General features: G+C 40.0%; 2 protein-coding genes across 4 annotated transcripts in view; one reads left to right on the plus strand and one right to left on the minus strand.

The window, feature by feature from the left end:
* The window catches only part of LOC148051327 (uncharacterized), a 69,604-nt gene extending 64,492 nt beyond the window's left edge, over positions 1 to 5,112 (minus strand). Inside the window, exon 1 of the mRNA XM_087736428.1 lies at positions 4,681 to 5,112. Coding sequence (XP_087592554.1) covers positions 4,681 to 5,112 — 432 coding nt within the window. The remainder of the gene's footprint in view (positions 1 to 4,680) is intronic.
* CTNNA2 (catenin alpha 2) overlaps positions 4,954 to 19,549 on the plus strand; it is a 510,643-nt gene continuing 496,047 nt past the window's right edge. For 2 of the 3 annotated variants that reach the window (XM_087736026.1, XM_087736022.1), the window contains exon 1: positions 4,954 to 5,092. The gene's annotated coding sequence lies outside the window, so the exon portion shown is untranslated. Of the gene's footprint in view, positions 5,093 to 5,964; positions 5,984 to 19,549 lie in introns of those variants that run through there. The other variant, XM_087736023.1, reaches the window with a different exon arrangement.

The following is a 19,549-nucleotide window of genomic DNA, read 5'->3' on the forward strand; positions in this document are numbered from 1 at the left end:
AATTTTCTTTTTCAATAAAGCACAAATGTTGTCCAAATAGGAACAGGGGTTCAGGATTAGGTGGCGAAAGAAACAAAGCCCATCCAGACACAAAGAGGTATTGAGATCATAACAGAGGAAATAAGAGCTCAAAAAAGTTCATGTTCTTGAAGCAAACAATCAAGACTGTTTTTAGCAAGAATCTCTCTTCATGTAGAAGAATGTTCTACAAGGGAAAAGATGAGCAAAAGGTGCGGAGGGTTTTTTTTTGTGTATGCAGACACAATGCTGAGACTTGTTGCTGGGGTAAGGGGGATAATTCCTGCTGTGGTATTTTCATGAGAGCTAGATGTAAAGATAAAACCATGCTTTGTAATATTTCAAGAAGTGGACTAACCTATTTTAAGACTGAAAACATGTCAAATATTAGGTCTTACTGAAGAAGTTGATATTGTACAGTATTTGGATGCTAGAAAAACAGAAGAAAGTAGAGCAAAAGAGCTAAATGACACGACAGATATATTATAGCAAAAGCTAAATGCCCAGTAGTTAAGACAAATGTGGGAAAAAAATAAACTGATAAGATAAATTGATTGCTATGTTAAAAAAAAAAAAAAGAAAAAAAAGAAAAAAGCTGGAATTAGCATTAAGGTATAATATTGTGATTATATTTATAAATATGCTCAGAATAATTTTAGATCTACCCTCAGTGTAAATTCTTTTTGTATGCTGGAGAATATAAAAATTCTAGATTATTATCCCCACTATCCAAAAATAACTTTGTCAGAGAACACATGTAATATTATGGAGAAAACCTGTATTTGCTGGATATCATGTCATAGCTAGTGTAGTAATAGGTAACAGACTATGGCTTTATTGCTACAGATTTAAATGGTATGCAGAAGAAAATGATTTCCAGTACATTATGTCATGTCAAGGTACCTGCTATCTAATGTTGTCATAAAAAAAAAAAAAAAAAAAAAGATACAAAAATACTCAATAGAGCTGGCCTTCCTTGGGTGGTAAGAGCTACATTCACTTACAGAAAGTCAAGTTCAGATCTGTCTGGCCATCAGTAAACTATAGGTCAGTATTTGAAAACCAGGACTCCTATGTGCTGAAATTTGCTATGCGATACCCTTGCAATCAACAATCTGCCTATATAACCACAAATGCCAACATATAGCTCCTTAAGCAGAGAAACTTACAACGCCCTTGATTTCCTTCACTTTTTATTCTAGGGATCACGCAGCTTTGAGTTCTTCAAAAGCAGCAAAGAGCACTGCACTTACAGAATCTAAACGGCCTTTCTGCCACGCAGTCTCCACAACATAAATCCTGTAAATTGTCTACAGAACTCATAAGAAACCGTGGTTTCTCCCGTACATCTACCTTCTGGTTAATCACACCACCATTACAGATTTAGGTCCTGCATTAATGTCTTTCGACAATGATCCCACTCATTTCCTGATGGCTTTTTATATAGATAAGGACTGCTACAGCGATGTGAGGTGACTGGGCACAATCAGAGGGTTCGTATGGCACATGGTGGGTTGAGGGTGGGGGATGCTGCTTCAAGAACCCCAGCTCTCCCAGGACCTTTTGCCCAGGCATATTTATGTCCCTCCAAGTGTGTGTTCTCCCCCGAATTTCTACATCTCCTTTCTACTTCAATCAGCTGCTCCCAGTAAAAGCTGCAGTGAATGCAACTTGTATCTGACTAGTTACACCTTTGACTAATTATGTATTGCAGAACTCAACACGAAAAATCTTAACTAAAGGCAAGGTAAAGATTAAATGACCAACAGGAACCAGGCTCACTGACACATGTGAAGCATACCCTGTTTGTATTTTTCTGTAGTTTTTATTCCAATCATTCTTATTTTCCATGTATATGCTTAATATTTGGGTTCTATATTGTGACAGACAGTTCCACAGTTGGCACAGAACTAAAAAACCAACAAGATGTATTTATAAACAGCATCGACGCACATTTCACTTAAGCAGAACAGTCTTTTTGTCTGTCTTGCTAATCAAAGTGCCCAATATTTCTGATGCTTTGGTGATGTCTCTTTTCTATACGTAGCTGAAAGTTGGCAGTGGGAGATCCCGTGGCAGTTGCATTTGTTAGGAGCTGTCAGCTGGCCTCCCCTGGGTGGTAAGAGCTACATTCATTTACAGAGCAGCTTAGCAGCTTATCTCAGTTTTTAGTAAACAGTGGTAACAAATTCAGTTTTCTTCCTTTTCTTTGAGACAGCTTACAGTGATAAAAAATAAAGGTAAGTTCAAAAATATGTTAATAACTTAAAGGAAAGAAAGAAATGTCTAAACAGCGGACAGAGCTGTCTTTCAGGACCATAAGAAGACTAAGTTCATACAGCTCTACCAGATTTTCTGATTTCTTTATCGCATTCTGGCAGACCTCTTAGCAACAGTCCAGCAGTCCATGTCTTCTGTCTTAGATAAAAGTAATCTGAACTAGGTAAGTAATCTGATTTGTTTCTTAAATTGACACACGTTAAAAAGAAACATGCACAGATAGTTGAATGAGTCCTTTGGTTCGAATTTACAAGAGATGTATTTGCAGTTTAGTTGCTGGTGAAGGGAAGAAGTTATATCATTTTTCATAATCATACTTATTTACCATTTGTGGTTCTTGTATGTACACTATAGCTCATGCTCATTTTAGTCAAATGCCTGGAGAAACATTTAGCTGACATTCAATTAGTGATGTAATGCACTGTGATAAAGGAGTGGGTAATTTACTATGTTCTATTTGGGAACCTTGCTTCTTTCCACTAATATTTACAACAGGCTTGCCAGTTACAACAAAGTAAGGTACTGCCCCTACCTAGAATTACGAGCAATCCAAAAGATATGGAGTACAGAAACGAAGGCAAGAAACAGAGGTCTTGCTTCTTTACCTTGTAGGTAAAGCTTTCCTAACATCACATGGTTCCATTCAATAGGATGGGAAAGACAATACCAGTACCTAGAAAAGCAATTTGATGCAACCTGAAAGCCTATTAAAGACACAAACTTAATGCCTAGTTTGCCTTACAGCAATAATTTACACATCATTGTAAAGGGCAGGCCAGCCTAGCATGAGCTCTGTTTCCACATACAGAATAGGTCATGTTTCAGTCCTAAATGATACTGTGAGGTTAAAATAATTCAAAGTACTTCTGCATGCTACTGACTCTGACTACTTACATCTGTTATATAGCTCTACCCAGTATGTGCCATGATGAGTCTGATCATATTTAAATTCATATTTAAATGAGTTCTTGCCTATGAAATTTTTTTCCCTGCTTCAAACTCTCCCCTGGACTGTTGTTGCACCTCGATAAAGGGAACTCAGGTTCCAATTCAGCTTCCTTCCTCATTTATTCATTGTAAAAATGAATAGAGATCCTGACTATATTTTTCTCAGGCTGGGGAAGAGAGAAGAAAAAGACTGGCAACTACGGCCTCTACTTGAGGCCTAATAGATACCTGTACTACTAACATCATCCCCTTACAGGCTGAGGCAGGGAAATTGTTTTGGCAAGCTCCCTCCAAGCCTAAAACAGGCAAGAAAAGGTAAAAAGCATGGAAGGACTCATCCCCCTCCCCTCCTTGTTGCCTGTGAGTTTACGCAGAGGCTGGGGAAGCAGATGGATGCCACAAGAAGTGCAAAGGATGCACGGAACAACGGCACGTCAAGGGGATTCACACTGCCTCAAAACGGCAAAGTCCCTTCAACGACACCTACTCCGCAGGGATCCTCCGCCACCGGGGCTGACGGGACTTCAGGCTCAGCGATTTTGGAGCAGGATGGTGGCAGCATGTTCCATCCAAAAGAAACAGCAGAAGAAGGTGCTGCAGCATAGCAAAAAAACCCTTCAGCTTGGTAAGATTAGCAATACAAGTGAAGTAACAGAAAAAAAGATAAGTGCGAGGCTTTGCAGAGAGGGACAAAAGCTGACATTTGGTGCAGCAAATGTAGGGCTGTACAACACCCAAGTAACAGAAAGAGGTAATCAAAGTTTTTGTAGTTTAAGAGAACAGGAGAACCGAAGTTCTTGCAATCGGTCCTGATAGTACACTCAAAAGCAATCATCTTCCCCCTGCGTAGTATCTGAAGCAGCACAAGAGATCACTACGCGAATAAATCCACATCAACTCCCTCCCAGCTCTTTGTTCGCCGGCCTCTCCTGTCACAGCTCCCAGCCCTGTCCCTCGGCGACCGGGCTGCGCTTGCGACGCCCCCGCTGCCAGGCACAGCCCTTCTGCAGCTGCCCCTCGGCCTCCTCTGCCTTACCACCCGCACAAGATGGACACGCCACGGCCACTGAACCGCACCTCGCCCCGCCGCCGCGCCGGGACGCGCCATCCCCTCCCGGCGCCGCTTTCCAGGCCGCCGGACTGCGGCCAGCGCAGCCCGGTTCCCCCCCGCCTCGCCGCCGGGCCCCACAGCGCCCGTCCGGCCGGGGAGCCTTCACCTCAGCTCCCCACCTGCCGCGGCTGCCCGCCGCCACCCTGGGCCTCCCGCCGAGCCCTCTCCCGGCCCACACAGCAGCAGCCGCCGCCCTCTCCCTCCCGGGAGCCTCCCGCAAGCCCCGCTCCCCTCCCCTCACACCCCCAGCCCCATGCCTCCTCCGCCGCGCCGCCCCCTCTCTCCCTCACCCGGCCGCTTGGCAACGCCGTTTCCATACTCACAGCAACTGCGCACTGAGGCGGCCCGCAGCCGGCCTGAAGACCCGCGTAGTCGGGACCGGTAGCGGCGGCAAGGCCTCCCCCCGCCCCGTCACCCCCTCGGCGGGCAGCTCCCCGCGCCCGGCGGCGGCGGCGGCGCAGGCGCGCTGCCTCCTCCCCTAGTGGCTGCCGCGGGGAGGCTGGCGGCCGCGGCGGCAGCTCCCGGGTCCCCTCAGAGCCGAGCGAGCGCGGCTCGGGCCGGCAGCGGGAGGCGGGCGGCCAGGGCGGGAGGCGGGGGCCGGGGGCCGGGGCCGGGCGCTGTGTGAGGGAGCCGCGCCGCACACCCAGCCCGTCAGTAACCGTCGCTGCTGGGGAGGAGGAGGCGGAGGAGGCGGCGGCGGCGAGAGATTCTCCCACCCCCACCCACCGAGCTGAGGTGAGGCCAGGGCAAAGCATCCTCCTTTCTTCCCCTCATCCCTTCCTCCCTTTCATTCTTCCCCCCCCTTCCCTGAGCTCCTTCCTTTCATCCTTCTTTCCTTATCCTCCTTCCCCCTTATCTCGCCTTCCCCTCATCCTTCCTTGTGCTTCCTGGTCCTCCTTTCCTTTCTTCTCTCCTTAGCCACCTTTCTCCACTCCTCCCCATCCCCCAGACTCCTTCTCCCCGTGCCCACATTTCACACCCACCAGAAATAATAATCATGCCTTCTTTTTTATTTTTTTCCCCCTTTTCCTTTTTTAAATGCAATTTTAATTCTCGCCCAGTGAAAGAGGGAGAGAGAAAGAGACAGAGTCGGTCACAGACAGAGATAATCCCCCCTCCTTTAAAGAATGGATTTGAATTAATGGTCATTTTGTAGTGTGTGTGTTATGGGAAGAGGGGGATTATATTTAGGGAAGAACAGAAAGGGTCAAAGACGTGTTGTTTCACTTATTCATCTATTTACCTAGCATCACTTTGAGGTGAAACCTAGCTCTGTATTATTTTAAGTCTTTTTAAAAATTATTCTCCTTTCTTCAGGCATCAGAGGTTTCTTCCTCCCTTTTATCCATCCACTGTGCGTCTCTGTAATTTACAGTCGCTTGCTGCTGCTGCTCTGATTGTCTCAGCCAGGAGCCGGCGGGGAAGGGGCGCGGGGAGCGGTGCTGTGCGGTGGGGAGGGGGTGACGGCAGAAAGCCCCTTCCTCCATCCCTTCCCTCTAGGCCTCTTCCAGGGTCTGAGACCTTTCAAACCACCCGCTTCATATCCCATCCGGAATCCAGCCCAAAAGGTGCCAGCTCCCGTCAAAGGATTTGCTCCGGTGGCAAAGAGCGAAAGTTTAAAATGCGGTGAGCGCGCTGGGGATGGCGAAAAGCTGTGTGGATGGCGGCTGCAAGGCGACGGCCAAAGTGTCTGGTTGCGTGGCTTCTGGAGTGGAAGAAGTTTTGCTTAGACATGGTGGTGGTGGTGGTGGGGAGCGGCGTCGCTGCTGCGAGACTTCCCTGGCTGCCTTGCCCGGTTGGGAGTTGGCGTCGTGGATGCGCGTGCTTAGGGGAGCGTCAGTACGCCAAGGGGTCGGGAAGGTAACTTTTACATATTTACGGTGGGGTGTAACATGAGGAGTAGGTAGCACGCACCTGCTTCTCCATAGATTGGAGGGGAGAACGTACTCCCTCGTGTCTCGCCGGTTGTGTGCGTTGCCTGTTTTCTTTTTAAGGCGATGCTCCGTCAGTTGAAATGATCAGTTGGTGGTTTTATTTCTCTCTTCATCAGTTGTGTAGTGACAGAACATTTATTGGATTGTTAGCGTGCTTCAGACAATTTCAGCGTTTTTAAGCTTCCGTTTGCTGTATTAGAAGTTTGTTTATACTTCATCAAGATAGATATGTTTCAAAACCCCTGTTATTTTAGAAATCTGTGGATACCACAGCAGCCGATACTACAGCAAAACTCTATCAGCCTGGATAATATTAAAACATGCATGTTATACACTATCTTGGCATGTATTCCCTAAGAAATGTCGATTCTGTTAACTTGTCAGGATTGCAGCGAATGCTGTGTGTTTTGGAGTACCAGGTAGATAAGTAGCATAAATAGGAGTAATCTTAAATGATGTTGCTGATGTGAACAACAGATCTTACTGGCTTTGTGGCTAGTACAATGCTGCTGGTTTTCCTTTTCACCTATAGTGTCTATGATTGATATTACGTATTGTATTGGGCTTTTTATACTCCAAGTCAAACAGAATTCTTTCTAGAGGAGAAAAAGTACTGACCTGAAGGGTGAACTTTTGCACTCAATTGTGTAAATCATCGTTTACAGAAATACCACTTCAGCTGGGTACAAGATAGCTGTAATTCCATTAATGGGCCCTGTTGATGACAAAAGCCTCAACAGGAAAGCTCCAGTGTCACTTGAGCCCTTACATGGAAATGCAACCCTAATTTATGCAGATTTCTGAAAGCTTTTTTTTTTTTTTTTTTTTAATATTAATGTTGAGCATGTGTGGTACTACTGAAATGCCTTTGAACCACTGAAACCCAACAGTATTCATTGACTGAGACTTTACAGCCAAAGGAAGCAATTAGATCTTCTGCTCTGACCCCTTGACTATTATGGTCAGTTGGATTTTATCCAGTTACTTTTGAGTGCAATAAGTTGCATTTGGCTGAAACATAGTTTTGAGAAAAATTGGAGTTTTGATCAGAAGACAGTAAGAGGTGGAGAATCTGCTGTTTATTTAGTTATTTGGCTTCAGCTTCCAGGCACTGGTTACTGACGTGCCTTTCTCTACTATGCAGAAGAACTCAAAGTATTTTCTTACCACAAAGGTATTCATCTGCTGTAACCTAGTAATCCCTCTCTTTGCTATTTGAAAAAAACAAGTGGCCTAAAATACTTAAAATTTGTCACTGCGTCCATTTTCCTCACAACTCAGTTTCTGTGGCTTTTTTTCCAAACCTACTTTTTCAGCATTTTGTGAAAATGTAAGCTGGCTACAGCATGCCAATGCCTTGTCTCAGGAGTGTTTTGTGAGTTTAAATATTACCACTCTAGTGTTACTCTTCTGTTTCTACATCGCATTTACATATTAACCCTTCATCTGCAGCACTGCATGTTGATCTCCTTTTCACTGGGTACGCTCGCTGTGGCAAACCCTTTGCAGGATTCTCTCTTTCCACAAGAGTTCATCATTTTATAGACTGGCATGTGGTTCTTGATTGTAGCTTTATCACCTTGTACATGGCTTTTTTTTAAGAATGTTTTGTTTCTAGCATAGGTTGAATATACCAAACACTCCTCATTGCTTTTTGTAACTGATTTATCTCAGTTACGTAGCATTCTATCACTTTATAACTTGTGCAAATGTTGTCATGATTGATTGTGTAGACTTACAAATAATTGAAGAAGTGTTTCATGATAGTGGCTCCACCTTTGGGGAACTCCATGTTAATCCGCGTTATGTTGTGACGTGTGCTTCTCGAAAGCTGTTTTTTTTCTTTTTGAGATGTCACTTTAACCAGTTCTTGACCTGTTTTAATTGCTGCTATTTTGTCATCCCCATCATAGAATACTACACCAAGTGCCATAGAAGTTTATACATGCATATGGATATTTTTACCAGTTGGAAGTATCAATTGTATCAAACAATAAAACCAGATTCATTTAAGAAGATCTATTTTCATTGATTTTGCTTCCTATTATTTGTTATATAGCTCTGATATATCAGTTGCATCTCATATAATTTTTTAAAAATTATTGTTTTGCTCAGGATTGCCATCATTCTAACCTTCCTATAGCTATAAACATTGTCTCACTGGCTCTTTTAGAGTATGGTTGTAACATTAGTGTTCATTCAGACTTCTGAAATATTCCTGGTATTTTCAGAATTGCTGAAAATTCATGTCGGTGGGATAGACACCTCCTTGGACATTCTGTGAGAACCCTCTTCTATGGTGATCTTTGGTCCTGCAGATCAAAAATGTTTATTGCAAACTAATGGTTTTAATGTTGTACTTGCAATGGACTGAAGAAGTAATTCATCGTTCTCATGAGATACCAGCAAATCATCTCACTTCTTTACAAATGCAGTTACTCATTGAAAGTATCTGCCCTTTTGCACTATTAGTGTAGATCAGAGTCCCTGTTTAGTGGCACACCCGTGTGAGGGCTAAGATTTCTTTTGTTCTTACAAAGCCTGCCCCCCCCTTTTTTTCCCCTGTTGCCAAGAAATGTCTACATCCTCACCTATCAATTTTTTACACTTACTGATTCAAAAAGTGTGTAATTTTTTATCCCTCTAATAGTTTTTTTTCCCTTGTTATGTATGGCTTTTTACTTCTAATAGCAGTATTTATTGAAATCTGTTTTGTTGCCAAATTGTAGTAGTTATGACAATGCCTTCTAGGTATTACATGCTGTCTGAACATGTGAGTATGAGATTTTTTTTTTTTTTCTGTGTACAATGACACAGCCATACAATTATTGCATTTCAGAGCAGAGTAGGCTTTTGGTTTTAATATAGCATGTTTCAAGGCTTGGCTTAAGAAAGCTAAGCATTTTATTTATTTTTTCCATATTTTGTTCATAGGCAGTACAAAGCATGGGACATACTTTGGTTTTAGAGATAATACCAAATGGTATTGGAAACATGAAGGGCAAGTACACAGAAATAAATAACACAATATATATGTGGAAATATGAAGGGCAGGCATACAGAAATAAAGAATAATAACATTAGCTTAATAGTAAGTACAGTAGCATACTTAGGTCATAACTTGATTGGAGTTTTTGTGGCTCAGGTCTGTAGAAATTGTTCCCCTAAAGCTAATTTGAGGTAAGATGCAAGAAGAAGATATAAAAAGAAGAGAGTTGGAGGGGAAGATGAAAGTGACACAAAGAAAGTTGTATTTTCGAGGCTAGCTAAGAGCTGCTTCTCAACTAAAATAAACTTGTTGATTTTGTATAAACATTACATTTGTTAGGATAAACTTTCCTGAGGAATTAGATAAACAATACAGTGTATCAGTTGACCAGCGAGAACTTTCCCAAGGCACGGCTTCCAACCCAGCAGGCTTCTGCAGGAAGCAGAAGTGGCCGCGACTCTGGTTCCTCTGCGGAGCTCCATTATTGATGGGTAAGGTCCTCCAGCTGTATCAACAGCACCGTGAACTTGACTGTGATCAAACTGCTTCTAAGTGTAGCATGCCTTAAGCTTGTTGGAAACTAAAGAGACAAAACCGTTTAAGACTGCTGTAACAAATAAGTTGAAGACGTGACAACAAGGAACAGAAACCAGGTTTTGACCTGTTAAAAGTAGTGGTTAATAACTCATTTATTCTTGTATTCCAGCTTCTTGTTGTCTTATGGGAATTCATAATACATCTAAATATATCACAGAGAGTGATAACTATTGTAGTGAGTCTTCAGTTGGGCGGGCTCAGCACTCTATGGATGTAAATGAATTTTGTCTTGGATTTCTGGATAAAAGCTGTACGTCTCAGTTTTCTAAATTGTTTCCTCAACATCATTCATGGGCCATTGAGAGAGTGGCAAGATACCTGTTTCCAAACAATGGTTGTGTAGGAGAAGGCATTCTTGAATGTTTTCAAACAGTAAGATAGGTTGAAGTCATATTTACGTAACACAACATCAGCTGCTCTAGGAAATTAACTTGCTGTGAGCATCACTTACCAGTACAGCTGGTTTTCATGTTATGGAAAATCCTCGTCTTTGGGAATAGTGTTTTCTTTGGGTTGGAACAAGGTGGTGAAGTTTAAAATTTCCATCAAAATGAAAATTATTTCCCCAAGTAGGAATGCCAACCCCGCTCCCCCCCAACCCCTGATATACATATTTTGTTTCAAATTTCATATGCTGTCATCAGACAAAGCATTTCGACTTTATGGGGAGCAGGAGGAAAGCTTTTCAATAGTTTTTCATTGGATGTGTTGACAAAGCACACCTTTCTTTGAAGTACTTTGCTGAATCAGCATTTCTGGCAACGAGTTGTTTTTTTTTTTCTTTTTCCTTTGGAATATTTTTTGGCTAGCTACACTTTTCAGTCACATCACCCCTTGCATTAGTATTCTAGTATTGAGAACAGTAGAGAAACATTTTCAACATTGCTGCAGAGACTGTCCAAGTTTTCAGGCTTCTTAAGCAATGAGAATTATTCGGTTAAGTGAAGCTGAGTCCTGTAACAGTAAGGACATCTCACAGGGTTTTAATTTGAGAGGTAAGAAAAATAGTAGATTTTGCAGTTATACAAAAGAATCTCTCTATTTAGAGTATTTTAAAGCTATTTTTGTAGATATTCCAATCTGTTGTGATCACTGGTGTTATGGTAATTATTATGTGACATTTTTCTCTCCTGTATACTTGTCCTTTTCTTTGAAGCTATGTATTTTAAAAACAAGTATATGTCACATTATGCTTAAAGTAGACAAGAACAGAAGGCAATTTGACTATAAGTGGAACTTAAGTTCTGAATACACTTTTATAAGCAGAAAGTAGAAATGGTTTCGGTCAGGCTAGGCTCCCAGTTGCCCAGGTGACTTCTGCAAATGGGACTTAAGCTTTTAAGTTACTTCAGGCTTCTTGTAAATGGATTAATCAGTGTGTCCTTTCCTACAACTAATCAACTTTAATTTTTAATACTCTATTATTTACTAACAAAACCACCCCTCTGTATTCCATTGAATCTGTCTTTATGGAAATTCTCCATTAAAGCCCATTCAGCACAGCAGGGGCAGCTAAATCTCTCAGGTCTCTAAGTTTTACTTACAAGATATGGATCAATTGGAAATATTTTATTCCTTATATTTTAGATACAGAAACTGTGTCCTTCCTGTGCAGAGCTGAGAAAACTACTTTTATCAGTTCTCTAAATCTTTTGAAACATCAAAAGAAACTCCAAAAGACCTCTTCCTAAAGATTTAACTTTCAAGTTAGATTACGGAGTAGAAGTACTACTACAAAATTTTAGTAAGCACTGGTTTTATTTCTGTTGTAGTATCATAATGTTAGTAGCAATAGTTGTGTCCTTTTCAAAGGAACCATGTTAACAAACATGAATAAAGCCTCTTGAAAAGCGGCGTAAAAATATTTTCAGTTTTAACTTGCTGAAATAAGTAATAGATGGGTAGATGTGGTGCTCGAGGACATGGTTTAGTGATGGACTTGGCAGTGCTGGGTTAACGGTTGGACCCGATGATCTTAAGGGTCTTTTCCAACCTTAACGATTCTATGATTCTGTGATATTTATCTGATGAGATTTTTTTTTGCTCCTTCACTGCCTCTGGAAAAACATTTAGTTTTTTGCTTCTTGGTCTAATAAGATGTCCTCTTTAAAGTTGTTCTGTAACTTTTGAGTCAATTTAGAGATTTCTGTAAATAAATAATAGTAGCAAGTAAATGAATGAATATAAATAAATAGAGAATAGGTGTGATGTTCTCTGTCGTTAAATATTATCTTCCTTGAATGTTTATTGAATGGTCTGTCTTTCTGATATAAAATATGATCAGCTGTGATAAGTTACCCGTGGTTAATTCTTCATGTGAGTTCGTATCTGACGCGTTACATATCCCCCACTGGATGCAATATTGCATCTGTAAGCAAGATGGGGCTAATGCACGCAGGTGAAATTTGTTTATGGCCAGTGTTGTGTAATACAACATCTGATTATTTTGTTAGATAAAAGAACGATAATACAGATTTCCTATTAAGATGACTAGATCTCATGCTTAAACTCCTGGAAGCAAAAGCTGTGGTTGCTTTGACGTGTGCCACTATACTTATTGAGAAACTTTGAATATAGAACCCAATGACTTTTTTTTTTTTCTGCATCTCTGTAAAAAATCATATGATGAAAATGGCTATTTCAGTTTTTACCAAAGTAGAAAAGGATTGATTATAACTTTTTAAAATTGTGCCAGAATATTTCAGTAAAATAAATTGTATTATCTATTCTTGATTTTGATAGAAAATTTATCAAACCTCTTCATAAATGGTTATCCGATGGTTACAAATGTTGACCATTTAGATAACAAAAGACTGTTCAGCCTTTCAAGGAAAGGTATAAAATAGATAACAACTAAAATTTCAAGTCAGAAACATCCAGAGAAGGAAGGATGCATGTTTTAAGTAGCTGTTTTCTGCTTGTTTAGAGATGATCAAAAAAAATGCTTCTGTCTTTTAGGGCCAGCAGTGCTTGCACATGGCCAAGCTTGGCTTTAAATGTCATTTATTTTTCCTGTTGTTGATTAAGATTAGACTATTGCTTATCAGCATTAGCAGTCCTGTTTGAAATAATTTAGCAGATTGAATCTGGAAGTAGGAGAATAGTTCTTCCGTTTGTAAAATATAGGAAAGCCAGTTAATTTAATTCTTGCAATTAAAATCCACAGGTGCGTCTTTAAAATGAAGTTACAGAATTGCAAGGAAACAGCTACCATTTGTTACCAGTTAGAAAGAAACAAGTGCCATTTGTTACTGAGGTTTTTTTTTTTTTTTTGATTGGGGTCAAAGTGAGAGAGATTCATGTATTTTTATTGCAGCATATGAACTCATTTCTAGTTCTTATACAAATAGTCTTGAGTGCTTACTATAATCAAGTCAGAAATGCAAATTCAGAATTACAGCTGCTTAGTCTAATTTTAAACGTATCCATTATCTCTGTAATCTACATTTCCAGTGCTTAGATGCTACGCAGAAATACTTCTAAGAAAAATAAATTGTCAGGAAGTCCATGAATGAAGGAGGATGAGGCTGTGTAGGGGTAGAAGAGGAATAAATAGATTCTCGTTGGCTGGGAGCACTTTGCCCCAGCAAGAAGTCAGAGGCCTCAGCAGTATGCAAAGCTGTCACTTGTACTTGGGTGGGCTGCCCATGCTTTCTGTAAAATTCAAGCCTATTTCATTCAGCTGACAAAATGTTTTGGACTTTTGGACTTGCTAAATATTATTTCTGGGTCACATCTGATATCTAGCAAGAAAAGGAACATTTAAAAAAAAAAAGAAGAGAGAAACTGTTGCTATCTTATGATTTAATTTTACTTGCATGGCTTAGGGAGAATTCAGTGCGTGGCTAAGACAGCCAGCATACTGAATCCCGGATCCTTTAATTTGCCCTCCTTCGAATTCAAGCCCTTGCATTCAGGCCTGAGCCCAGGGAATAGTGGGTCAGTGCAGGCCAGAGTAATGGCACTGTACAGGTGCTTTCCAGGTGCTAAAGAGCAGTCAGGGCACGAGTCCTGAGCAGGATTGTCTTCTACTCATGCTCCGTTTGTGTGAAAACCAGCAGCAAACCTTATATAAATTTTATCATTCCTCTGCATGCTTTCCTCATCTTCTGAATAACTTAAGTGCATTTCTAGAGTGTTTTCTACAGCCTTACGAATACGTTTTGGCTTGCCTTGTTCTAATTCTGTATTTACTACCAACAATATTTTTGTTTACAAATTCAGCCTAAGAACCAGAAAATATATGGGCTATCTATGTTCAATATTTACCTTCAGTTGGCAGGGTAAGAAATAGTATTTTATTATTAATTTTTATTTAATACATTTAATTATAATTTCCTTAATGGGATCAGAGAAACTATCACCTTGCTTCTTGTGGAGTCTTCTTGGAATGCCAGCCAGAGGTATTATATGGTCCCAGGTGATCTCAAACGCTGCAGCATAACCTAATTTACATGACAGAGTAATATGGAAGCATACATTTTGTGCACACATAGCCAAAAAGCCTTCAGAATTAATGTTTTGAAGTAGTTGAGAAAGCTGAGTGACTGTAGTAGCCATGGTGACTTTTTTTTTTTTTTTTTTTTTGCTTTTAAGTAGAAACATCACTGATTACTAGCCTTCATGCGAGCCTTAAGCTGGGTATCCACAAGCTACAAATTTAGTGGCAGCAAAAGAAAAATCATGGCTGTGTGGACAGATTCAACACATGAAAAGCAGTGTGGTTTGGATGCAAAAATAGCAGGCTTGCAAACAAAATTAGGTTGAGAGCTGTAATGATGACACAAACGCTTTTTTGAGGCTCCGCACTCCATGTTCTCCTTGTTTGCTACTAGTGTTAGAACTGTTGTGGCTTGACAGGTGCTGAAGTTGTACCCTTTAGCTCAGATGCTGCGAGAGACTGACTTTGGAGTGACAGATCCTCCCAAACTTGGTTGCATCCTAAGGGTGGAGTCAGATTAACTTTATTTTAATTGTTTTATGGCTTTTGGGTTCACAAGACTGATGCTGAGATGCACTGACAACATGAGTGTGTTCAGGTCTCCTGTCAGCTTAATGAGTTTATTTTTGCTGGGTGGTTGACAGCCAGCCAAAAGAAACAAAAAAATTTACATAGCCCAAGAACAGCTTCTTGGCTGGTTTTCCATGAAAAGATCAGTCAGGAGGAAGGAGAAACACTAGAGAGGACTATTTTTTTTTATTTATTTTTTTAATCAGTTTATCATCATAATGTAAAATTGGGATCTCTTATTTTTGCGCTCTCTGCACCATAAAAGTGTTGGAGATGGTGTGAGGTCCATTCTGTTGCCATGATATCCAGAAGAAAGATTTGTTGTACCCTAAGGATGTTGCAGGACTTGTGATGGCTAAAGCCTTTCCTGATCGGCCCTTGGGAACTAATCCACAGTAATTATTTCTTGTAACAGAGCATGAGTGAGACGGACTCTGTAATGGTTAGGACATGGGTGGATCAGAGCAGTTAGTATTTGGTAACGCAAAAGGAACGGCTTGTAAGGCAGGACTGAAATCCACACTCCCCAAACAAAGATTTTGGAGTTTAAACACGTCAGGTGTGCTTGAAATTAGTGGTCTGAATTGGGCAGTTTGAACCTCGATCTCCAAGATTTTGAGTGACCTTGTCCGCTGGGCTCTTGGCTGCGCTGGTTTGGATGTTTCTCTTTCATTGCTGTTGTTCATTAAGAAGTTTTTTTCATTGCCAAAACCAAGATCATGTAAGCGAGGAAAGAATTTCAAAATCTTTCTTTCAAAAATGTATTTTTAATCATTTTCACCTAGCTTTAATTAGAAATGACTGAAAAATGCTTAGAATTGAATTCACCTCTTGGCCACTACAGCTAGGGTATAGGAAATACAAGCAAAGCACAGCTGCTGTGGGAAAGGTATGTTGCAGGAAGACTTTCAACAGCTTCAAGTACGTAGAGGTCCTTTAAATAAGAGGAAAGTATGTAAATACAAAAAAAATACTGTGTGTTGAGTAGATGAACTTCCTTTATACATTAAAAAAATAAAAAAAAAAGAGCACCCGTATTGAATCTTAGCTCTGGTGTTCACATAATACCCCTTTTGTAGGAAATTAAGTGCCCCGAATCTGAAATATGTTTCTCCGATCTCAAGAAAGGTACAAAACATGAGAAAGACTTCACAGTGACCAAGTAGAGCGATTTATTTCACCGGGGGCTTCTTCCAGCATTGCAGATGGGTTTCTGAGTATTTTAGCTAAGGGTTTTAGCTAAGTTTGGGTATTCAGATTATGCAAGATTAAATCCTTGATCCTTTAAAATTAATTACAGAATTTCCATTAATGTTGGAAAGCTCTTACCCAGCACTTCTGGAGCTGGCTCTGCCTTTAGCTGTGGGCTGTGTCTATATCTTCTAAGTGTAGCAGGAGCCAGTCCTGTGTGGTATTAAAATGATACATAATAAGTTGCTTAAATCTCTGGAAAATTCAAATGCTTATCTGTGTTACCTTATAGACCTGTTGTGAGTACTAATTGTATCTGTTACATGCTCTAGAAGGCAAATGATTTAAGCGAGCAGGATTTTTTTTTAACATTTCAACAGTTAAAAAGAAAAAAAGAAGGTAACAATAACTGTCCAGTATGTCAGCTCTTCTTTGCATCTGATTTTTCATCTGCTGCAAATATACAATACACACTGCTCAAACTTTTATTTTAATGACATTTTCTGTTCCTGTTTTGATCTAATGATAGCTTTTCTTCTGAAGTGAGAAACGTGTTCTGTCATGTTGGGCCAGTTGAACAAAACCTTACAGATGGACTCAGTTACCTGAACGTGAGCTCGTAGCACACCGTTGCAGACACCTTACAGTATTCAGCTTGCTCTTCAGTTAGCTCATGGGTCTCATGCAGGTCCTGTGTTGTATCTGTCACTGCTGTCTTGCTTCTGTACAATGTCTTGGATTATAGCTCATCTCAGTGACGAAAAAAACCCCAGACGTATCAGAGCATTGAGTTACTTGATGAGTTTCATTGTGTTTCTCTCAAATGGTGCTAATGTGGGGGGAAGAGTGCCACGGACGGAACCACAATGCTTGGTTAGTCTTTAGTGTGGCACGGTACATTAAATAATTATGAAATTTGGTGGGAGCACTGCCATTTCAGAGGTCCCTTGGGTAAGTGGAAATAGAGAGAATTATGCATATTGTCTTAAAATTACGTGTATTATAGGTGTATGTGTCTCATGCAGAATATCCTGTATGAGGAATCTAAATTCGTTATGGGTCTCTGTTTCTAAATACAGAGAGTACTATGGAAAATATCACAAGGTGAGATGCAAGATATGTCAAAGATGGTGATCATACTCAATATGTTAGAAAGGTTTCATTTTTTGGGTCTCCAAGGAAATTTTGGCGTCTGAAGAACAACTATTGCGTTTTCATTTTTGGATCCAGGTAAATAAGATAGATGAATTAGACAAAGGTTTGTAATCACTTAGGTTTCTTGTGTCGGAATTGTGACACTATTATGTGCAGTCCTTGCACATGTTTAATTGCCGTTAAATAAAGTGTTGGTTTTTCAGCCATATTTATTAAGGTCATCTCATTTGAACGTGCAAAACCAAAACAAAAAACCCACCACATTTTACTTCCGTTAAAGAAAGTATTTGTCTATTGTTAATCCTAAACCTTAGTCCAAACTTCAGTCCAGAAAGTGTATGTCTATGTAGTTCTAAATAATTTAATGAAAATTATTTATTGGTAGTATTTTTAACATTAAAAACATCTGAATGTGTTAATATGGAGTTTTGCAGAATACTGTGGAAAAGACAAAAAAGAGACCACTTATTTTTTATTATAATAAATTATGTATGCTTCAGGTGATTTCTGGATATCTTATGTGTTAAAGTAATGAACAGTTCCACTGCTGAACTATTTTATGCTTTCCTTATCAAAGGAAAAAAATAGTTTAAGAGCTGTATTTCTGTGAAAACTGTTAGCGAATGCTTATCATTGTAGTGAGGCCTCAGTAAAGTGTAATCTATAGTTTCTTGTGTTTTATTTCAAGACAACTGTATGTAAGGAGATGCTTTTTTGCTACACACTTGCTCAGAGTTGCTACAGTCCAATATTTGCTGTCCTATTGCTATTTTTGTTGCTGCTTTTTGTGATGATGGCTTGTGATTTTGTTAACAGTTATTTTAAACCCTGAAAACCTGTCAGAGGGCTAAATAGAAAATAGTTCTGTTTTCCATGTAGATAAGCACAGAAATACATGAATAAAAATCAGGGTAGCCTCTTCTCCACGCTTCAGAAGTCTCCTGCCTGCCTTTTTAAACCTTTGGGAAATGGGCCATGTTATCTTCAATTTTGTAAATAATTAACATTCTCTGTGTGGTTATTTTTATCAAGACTGTATTTCTAGATTCATTTGCAGATAGTAATAGTTGTAGTTCTTAAGAGGCTTTTCTTTTTTTATTGTTTTTGTCTATATTTCTGGCATAGGAGAGTAGGATCTTACCCCGTTAGGCACCTTCGTTCTGTGGGAAGCCATGCATTGAATGAGGGAGTTTCAACAGTTTTCACAGACTTTGAACTTGTTTTATGTTGTGATAACCCTTGAAACCCAAACGTGTATCTTGTATGTTAACTCCACCTATACTTTCCACAAGTCATCTTAAGAGAGCTTCTTTGCCACTCACAGCGTCAGAACACAGGGTTGTGTTTGTCCTTTGAATTAAGCAACAGTGATTAAATTACACATGCTTTCGTGATCCTTATTTTTCCTGCCTAAAGAATGGTATGGTGACCTTATGTTGACACTATAGAGAATGTGGGCTTTGTTAACTGCATTCGAGATCTGCCCCCGAAGTTTAAACCAGAGGCACTTGTTCTAAACCACCAGTTTTCGTTTTGGGGGTTATCACTATCACATCTGGACCTTTGCGACCTTAGGTCCCATGTGGTGTTACTTACTCTCCTTGTGTTTGTTTGCTTAATATAAGAAAACAAGCCCGTACTACATTTATTTTTAAGTGAAGAGAAAAAAATTACTTTCTCTGGAATGATGACAATGAGCTGTTTGTTACCACAAGCTGTGCATTTTATTTTCTTTTAGTTAGAAAGCAGTGATTTGTCTGAATTTTTGGAGTGGTTTTTAAGTGAATAATGATATAAGAGCCTTCTTACTTGAAGCTTCTTATAAATGTAGTTATTTATATGAGGAAAAACTGTTCAAGCATAGATTATTTATGCAGGAGAGAAAACTGGCTCTGGATTGATATAATTTTTCTTTCCCATCTTCTATGAACTAATTTGTTTTCTCTGTGCAGTGAGTGCTCAATATGCTTGCAACTTTGTTTTAGACACTTAGGAGCTCCTTTTACCATTTCCCTTGATAACGTGATCCGATTCAAACCTCGCCTTCTGTTCTTCAAGGCAAACTTTGTTCCCTCATGGCTTCAAAGAAGTGTTATGCCCTTTCCCCTTTCATTTTTTGCAGACCTGGTTTCATCATGCATTTAAAAAGTAGAACTGAGATTTTCTGTGGTCTAGTGGTATTGGCATGTTCTGTTCTTAATTTTTGTTGTTTTTTTTTTTTTTTCACCTACAACAATTGAGCGATGGATGAGAAGATTAACTGCACTTTTGCCTCCCCTCTTTTGATTTCACTTCTGATGGCAGTCCTCTCCTAA

This window comes from Nipponia nippon, unplaced genomic scaffold (assembly GCF_047370975.1).
Source record: "Nipponia nippon isolate SJK-2023a ecotype South Korea unplaced genomic scaffold, ASM4737097v1 scaffold_6, whole genome shotgun sequence".
NCBI classification, from domain to species: Eukaryota; Metazoa; Chordata; class Aves; order Pelecaniformes; family Threskiornithidae; genus Nipponia; species Nipponia nippon.